The sequence below is a fragment of the Dendrobium catenatum genome, unplaced genomic scaffold (assembly GCF_001605985.2).
Source record: "Dendrobium catenatum unplaced genomic scaffold, ASM160598v2 fragScaff_scaffold_1024, whole genome shotgun sequence".
Lineage (NCBI taxonomy): Eukaryota > Viridiplantae > Streptophyta > Magnoliopsida > Asparagales > Orchidaceae > Dendrobium > Dendrobium catenatum.
This window is the reverse complement of record NW_021319486.1, coordinates 2,404,582-2,412,855: the sequence shown is the minus strand read 5'-3', so window position 1 is coordinate 2,412,855 and position 8,274 is coordinate 2,404,582. Positions and strand designations below refer to the sequence as shown.

The following is an 8,274-nucleotide window of genomic DNA, read 5'->3' as shown; positions in this document are numbered from 1 at the left end:
TGCAGACAATAAAATTGACAATGCAGATAAAAATAATTACTTCGTATTGTGGACGTGAGGTCACTAACACATTTAATAACGCCAAAGTACAAGAAATACAGAAGATGATTTCACTGTCCCGCAAGAAGTAGGCAACCCGCAAAGTACAGGAGATAGATAATAGCAGGGCAATTATTCAATAAACTACGAAACCATTTTCTGTTTTATTTTTTCGTGTGGGAGGGGGGGAGGATGAAGAAGGAAACCTAATTCACAACTGACACCAATATTATTGATTGATGTTCTGTGTAATCTAAATTGATACCACTCAGCGAGTGCTGCTACTGCTGGAGCTCCTGGTTGCGCGACACAGGAATTCCATCATGTATTTCAACAGGGTATCTATCAATGCAATCCTCCCATGGACCTCCAGGGGACTGCTTCACGCTGCGCAAGGCCTGCCACACAGCGCTATTGCACTTAAATCCACTGCCGAATGCAATCTGCCACACCCGATGGCCTCTGCTCACCCTCCCTTTGGCCTCAATGTAGGCAAGCTCGTACCAGATTGAGCTGGAAGAAGTGTTGCCAAATCGGTGGAGAGTCATCCTGGAGGCCTCGACATGAATTGGTTGCAGCTGGAGATTTTTCTCAAGCTCGTCGATGACAGCGCGGCCTCCGGCATGGATGCAGAAGTGTTCAAAGGCGAGCTTGAAGTCGGGGATGTAAGGCTTGCACTTTGAGTTGAACAGTTTCTTAGCAACGAGGGTAGCAAAGAAAAGGAGCTGCTCGCTGATGGGAAGGACGAGAGGGGCGAGGGTAGTGATATTGATCTTAAGGGCATCGCCGGCGATTGCCATGAGATCCTTCGAAAGAGAAACCCCAATCTGTCCGTTGTCATCCTGCTCTTGATACACACAGCGGAAGGCCTTGTCATCTGCGCCGCGATGGGTGCGAACGATATGGATGAGGCGGTACTTGGCACGGTGTCTGTCGGCGTTGCGGTTGGAGAGGAGGACGGCAGAGCCGCCGAGACGGAAGAGGCAGTTGGGGATGAGCATGGACTTGCGATTCCCAAAGTACCAGTTCTGGGTGATGTTCTCCGTGCTGACGACGACGGCATAGGTGTTGCGGTGGACCTGGAGTAGGTCGCGGGCGAGGTCGATGGCGATGACTCCGGCGCTACAGCCCATGCCACCCAAATTGAAGCTCCGAATATTGCCACGTAGCTTGTACCGGTTGACGATCATGGCGGAAAGGGAAGGGGTAGGGTTAAAGAGGCTGCAGTTGACGACTAAGACTCCAACGTCTTTTGGCTTGACGCCGGTGCTGCGGAAGAGCTTGTCAATAGCTCCGAACATGACCTGTTCGGCCTCAGCGCGGGCGGCCGCCATTGAAGGGCGCGGGGGCAGGTAGTGCATGGCGTCCGGGACATAGGTCTCCTCGCCAAGGCCAGAGCGCTCGAGGATCTTCCTCTGGAACTCCAGCGCCGACTCGTTGAAGTTGCCACAAAGGCGTGAGTGCTCCATGAACTGTGTAAAGCGAGCTTGAAGTCTGTCGGGCGGGCGATAGCAGGCATAGTCCACGAGGTACACTGGTTGGCCTCTCTTCATGATGTAGACAGTGGAACCGAAGACTAGAACGGCTGAGAAGACAAGCACGCTCACAAGATTATACTTAAGCTGAAGCCACAGCTGCCGGATATCATTTGGATCTGTTCTCCCTGCCTCCACCAGGATCACCACCATGAGCGGAATCAAGAGGAGCGTCAGCAGGTGCGTGATCAGATAGTGATAACCAAGCTTCACATACTTGAGGTTAACACTCTGCAAAAAATCCGGCAGCCGCCGACTCTGCCCGCGCGACCCCTCCACTGTCTCACCTTCCATCATCTCAGATCTGACGCGTTGGTCCAACGGCTGATTCCAAGTTCCAACCTTTCTACAACTTGCCACCTCTATCGGGCGGGTGAGCGTAGGAGGCTATTTAACATAGCCGCAGGTCAAGAGTCCACAGATGGCGATTCTTACACGGTTCTTGGTGGGCGGCCATTGCCAAACTCCATTTACTTCAAAAACAAACTGGCCCTTTTCAAACAGCTTATCGCCAGATCAGATAAATTAAATCGAGTCGTCGGCTGAAGGTGCCTCGAAGACGTGGGCGGGCTACTGGGCTGGTTTTTTTTTTAATTGTTTATAAATTCTAGACACATCAAAATTTGAACTCAATACTTCTTGAAAGAAAGCCAAACCAGAACTTAAGTCTCTCGAGAGTGATCTGAGAAGAGAACAGGAAGAAAGAAAGCGATAGTGAGACGGCGACAGCAGGGCGGGCAACGTGGTGGACTCGTTGGTCACCACGAGGGGCACGAGCGATGAGAGTAAATGAAGGCGGTGCCGCCTTGCCGGGCAACTCGCCGGGCAACTCGGATCGACAGAGTATTTTAGACTGGCGATTGCGGCGACAGCGGGATGTTGCGGTTACGGTGTCGTACGCTACAGAGAGGGCTATAGGGAAAGATGTGGGGTAGACGAGGGGTAGGTATCCGTTAGCCAGCGAGTCCGGCCAAGTGCGCGGGGATGTAGCCTGAGCTCAATAAATTATATTCGTAAAATATGTGCATGAATCAAATACAAATGAGAATCTGAGATAGCCAGAATAATATAATAGATAACTCCATTAAAAAAATAAAAAAAATTCAAAGGCCAGGACAGGTAGGTGGGGAGTCCGAGACCAGATAATAGTAACCATTGGAATTTTATTATTCTTCGTCGCGACTATTACGTAAAAATAAATTTAAAAATTTAAGTACTCAAAGGTCAGAAATTTTTTCATAATTTATCACTTTTATTATTAAAAAATTTAAATAATAATAATATTTTTTTTATTAAGACTAGATATATCTATATAATATTTAAATTTTTATTTTTTATTTATATAATATTTAAATTTTAAATTAAATAAAAAGTAATATTAATTTTAACTTCTTTAATATAAAATATATTTTTATACATATATTTTATTATGAATTATAAGGTAAAAGTTAATATAAATAAATACTAACTTTATTAAAAAAATAATAAAATTAATATAATAATGCTAGGCCACTTAAAATTAGAAATAGTTAAATGCATTAGTCAATATAGAAGAAAGTTTAGTGGAATTAAGTGTATTATACTATGGATCTATAACAACTTTTTATGTTATTAAAACAAAAGTAAAATTTGAAATAGCAAAATCTTTCAAATACAGAATTGAGGCATATTAATCCACCACAAATTTGAAGAATATGGCCATTAAAATCGTCACAATTGTCAAGAATTTTTTCAAACAATATGTAGATAATTTATTTTTCTACAACAATTTACATACATACCACCCAAATCTTAAGAAGAAGAAGAATAATGAGAAGAAGAAGAGGAAGAAGGGGAAGAGACTTACACTGAAGAAAAGCGAGCAAGATGCGAGCAGATGTGCGAGCGGACGGGCATTTCTGACAGTAATGACCGGTCATGTGCTCCTTCAACAGTGGTTTGCTATGCTCGGCAGTGATTGCTCTGCTTGAGAGTCACGGTGGCGGAAGACGGAGAGCTGAGCAGTTCGTGCACATAAGATTGGAAAAATTAGGGATTCTTGATATGTTTAAGGGCTAGGCGGGGATTTTTCGTGGAGTAAAAAATCGGTGCTAATTGCACTAGTTAAAACCAGTGCAATTTGCAGAAAAAAACCAATGCTAAAATATGATTTTGGAAGCGGTTTACAAACCACTACTAACATCTGCTACGAAAAATTCAATTTTTTAGTTGTGGAAGGACAATAGTTGGCGGGCGATAGTGGTTAGAAAGACCATAGTATTGCGAAGGAGGTCAGAAAGACATAGTTAGCGATGGTCAGAATGATGGTTGTTAGGTGATGGAAGTTGGAAGGACCAAAGTCTGGGGGCGACGGTGGCTAAAAAGATTGTAGTTTGACGATGAAGGTCAGATGGACAGTAGTTGGTGATGGTCAGAAAGACGGTTGTAAGGTGATGAAAGTCGGAAGGATCGTAGTTGACGGGTGACAATGATAAAAAAAATATTGGTCGGGTGATGATGGTCGGAAGGACCATTGTCGGATGAATGTGGTCAGGAGAAAATTCGTCGATAATTGATGGCCGGGTGTAAGTCCGTCAATAATTGGTGGACGATCAAAAGTTTGGTAATGGTCAATGATCGGACATAAATCTGACGTTAATTGGTGGCCAACTGTAATTCTTGCTACAACTGGCCGGCCAGAAGTTCGACGATTGTTGATGGTTAGTCGGTGGTCAAGTATGATCTTGGTGGCAAGAGAGATCTCATATTTTTCTTCCTCTCCTCCCCTCTTTCTATTTATCTCCCTCCCAGTGAAGAATAAGGGGTCTATTTATAATTATTTTTGGAGAGACATGACAAGTAAATATAGAAAAGATAAAGTCAAATTGAGAGTGGTTCTAATAGAGGACAAATATTCATTTCCTTGAAATTAAACAATTTATCAAGTATTTAAGTGCTTTAATGATGTTAGAATTCCTTCATCTTAGGTTCGTTGGATTTGTCTCATTAAGCTGCTCAATTCTACTATAAGCATGTCACATTTGAAAATCACTTGATTGTCTACATTTCAAAATCATTTTATTATCTAATTTAAAGTTTAAACCTTTTAAATATGCTTCGGGTTCTTGATAAGAGCCCATTTGGGCTTAGATTGGAACGAATTTAGTATTGTTCGGTTTGTCTTTTCTAGAAGTTCAGTTCGACTATAAGTTTGCTAAAATTGGTGTTTGGATGATCCCAGATTTAATTTCAAATGGTTCCAATGAGAATTGGTCTCGAGCTTCGTATCAGATATGTAAATTTTTTTGATTATATATCAATTTTTCCATATTTTCGGAAATCAAAGCTAGCAAAGTTTGAAAATATGTGTCAGAGAATTTCAAGCTATTTGAATTGCAAAATTATAATTTTCAGGTGAATAAAGGCTCGACCACTCCCTAGGCCTCAACATGGACCTTCCATCAGGGCCATGAACCAAGTAAAATATCCTTGATTAAAAATTTAGGATGTCCTAAAGTTGGCTCGTCAATTGGAGAAAAATTGGTTCCAAAACCTTAAAAATTATTCGAAATTCTTTGTAGAGGCTCCATTGAGCTCTGAAAGTGCAAAAATTAAGTTTGAAATATTGAAAAATGATTTTGCAACCCAAAAACGTCCAAATCAGGCAGTTCGGACTGAAAATATGGCCCATACCCGATACTATATTAATCATCTACTACATTAACTACATGCTACAATACCTCGAACTACAGTGGCCGAGGGCATTTTTTAATTTTAAGAATATTCCTAGGAATATTCTTATTCCCTAAGAATATTTCTCATTCTCTTTCAACTATAAATTCCTCCCCTAGGGCAAGGGGGAAATTACACCATTTCTTCTTCTCTTCTCCTCATCTAGTCTTCTCACAATAGGGGCCTTCCACTGTCTTAAATATTGCACCAAACACTTTTATTTGCTAGAATGCTAACTTCTCTATCTCTATATCACCATGAATATTCCAGGATGCAATAATTATCATATTTAATGGAGCTCCCTCTAAGTAAAATGCATTATGTTTAATAAAATTATTGCGTCAAGGATTATTCAGACTGATAGAGAGATATGAATTTTAGTATCCTAGCTTTGAATGAAGTTGTTGAACATATGCAAATAAAAAAGAGGGTTATAATATTCATAATAGACAATATAATTTTTATGTGGAAACCTTTGAAAAGGGGGAAAACCATTGGGCCTTGCCCAATTGAGAAGAACCCACCAGTTTTTGTAGTTGATTACACATGACGTTATCCTTGAAGGAAGTTCTTAGCTAAAAATAGTAAATATACAACATATAGAGCACATTGCATAGTGAAACTGTAAATAATCAATGGGTGATAGAGGTTGGAGGCACCATAATTATCAATCAATGATGGTCAAAGGGACTTAGTCGGCTGGTGACGATTATTGGATGGACCGTAGTCTGCAAGAGAAGGAGGTCAGAGGCATCATAGTTAGTGGGCGACAATGGTCGAAGGGACCATAGTTAGCGGGTGATGGTGGTGGCAATGGATTGTAGTCGATGAGCTATGGTGTTTGGAAAGATCATAGTCGACGTGCAACAGAGGTAAGAGGGAGAATCATTGGCTAGCGATGATGGTTGGAGGGGACCGTAATTAGTGGGCGACGATTATTGGAGAGGCTATAGTCGGCAGGCAATAGTGGTTTGAGAGATCATAATCAGCAGGTGAGGGTGGTCGGAGGGATCATAGTCGAAAAAGCGATGACGCTTGGAGTAAACTATAGTCGACCGATAATGGTGGTCGGAGGGACCATAGTTGCCGAGCGACAGAGGTAATAAAGACCGAAGTGGGCAGGCGATGGTGGTCAAGGGGATCATCATTGGAGGGTGATAGAGGTCCGAGGGACCATATTCAGTGGGTGACAATGGTTGGAGTGGATCGTAGTCGGCGGGCGACAGTGGTTCGAGTGATCTTTGTCGGACGACGAAGGTTGAATGACCGTAATCAAGTGACGATGGTGGTCAAAGGGACAATAAGAGATGGGTTGCAAAGCTTTGATGATGGTTGGGTAGAAGTTCGACGACAATTTGAGGTTTGGAAGAAGTCCGATGGTTTAGTGGTGATCGACAACCGAGCCGTGGTTTGTCGATGATCGGTGGATGGGGGGTGGTCCTGTGGTGGTTGAGGAATGTTCAACGGCGGTCGTGCTTGGGTAGAACTCTTAGAACCTCAAAATCTCGATCAGAAACCTCTCCAATCTCCAACCAAAGCCTCCTTCATGAAAGAGTTGGGGTCGATTTATAGATTTTTGTGTGGCACATCCTGTAAAAATGGAGAAAATCTAGGGCAAAATCGGAGCGGTCAATCAGACGGATCATATCAATTCCCTCAATCATAGAATGTTCATCAAGAATTTAAGTGCCCAAATGATGTCATAGTTAAGCGATCTTGGGCTCGTTGGATTTGTCTCGCCGAGCCGCTCGATTCAAATATAAGCATGCCATATTTGGATATTATTTTATCATCCAATTTATACTTTGAAGCTTCCAAATGTGTTTCTTTCCCTTAATTGGACCCGTTTGGGGTCAGATTAGACCGATTTTGGTGTCGTTGGGTTATTCTCTTCGAGACATTTTGTTTGACTATAAGTATGATTTTCTAAATTTAATTTTGGAAGCTTCTAACTTAAATATGCCTCAACATTCGTGCTCAATCAAAATAATTTTTGATTATATATATTTGCTTGACATACGGGGCAGCGGGGCAGTGGGCGGGGGCAGCATCGCGAGGCACGCGGGGCAGCGGCCAGCGGTGTGGGGCAGCGGGCAGCGGCGGGAATCCAAAATTTTTTAAAATAAACGGGTTTTCGGGTTGCGCCGGGTCAACCCAAACCCGACCAATTTTTTCAAACGGGTCGAATCTGCGAACCCGAGCCCGACCCATTTTTCAAATGGGTCGGGTCCAACCCGGATTTTCCGGGTCGGGTCCGGGTCGTGTCAAATATTGACACCCCTAATTAAGACTGCTTGATTTCGGTTCAATTGAAAATTTCTTAATGCCATTGGATGTTTTAAGAATAAAAATAGAATAAGTTTTCGTATGGGATAGCTTTTTTATTGTTTTTAAAAGTTGTTTTTAGTATAAAAATTTTTTGAACTAGAAATTTTTATACTAAAAAATTATTTTAGAAAGCAATAAGAAACTGTCCCAAATGAAGCCCAAATAGATCCAATCAGTTCAACCATGACTCCTTAAGCAATTGATTCGATCATGTTCAAAAACCATTTTACATATAGCTGGTCAGAATTGGTTAAAATTGGCAATTGAAATGGGAACCATTTTTGCATGTATTTCTATGAATGCATAATCATGTATATAGAAAAAAATCTAAAATATCATATCCAAAATTGTAATTTAAAATTACATTCAAAATATTAAATGGTAAAATATTCTGATTTAAAGTATTATATATTTTATTGATAAAAATATCATTATCATATCTTTTAAATTATCTTATAATAATTTTAGTAATATTTATAATTTCATATTGCTCAACTCTAATTAAATCTTGAACATTGCTTCAAACCTCTATTGTTCTTTCTTTTCAAGGTCAAGTCCAATTTTTTCAAATCTTGGCCATTTGAGAGGTCAAATAATCCCCAGATTAGTAGTAGTAAGAATCTCAATGAGATGAATTTGACTAGTTTAAGACTTTGCAATT

The 8,274-nt window shown here is 41.2% G+C and overlaps 1 protein-coding gene across 1 annotated transcript; it reads right to left on the bottom strand.

Annotated features, from left to right (window-relative positions):
• Positions 1–2,373, bottom strand: LOC110105070 (3-ketoacyl-CoA synthase 4-like). The gene has a single exon (XM_020834436.2). It carries the CDS (start codon positions 1,869–1,871, stop codon positions 321–323), a length of 1,551 nt encoding a protein of 516 aa, XP_020690095.1. The 5' UTR covers positions 1,872–2,373; the 3' UTR covers positions 1–320.
• Between the last annotated feature and the right edge of the window lie 5,901 nt (positions 2,374–8,274).

Excerpts from the sequence above, each read along its gene's own strand:
- LOC110105070 (XM_020834436.2), bottom strand. The coding sequence starts at position 1,871 with ATGATGGAAGGTGAGACAGTGGAGGGGTCGCGCGGGCAGAGTCGGCGG.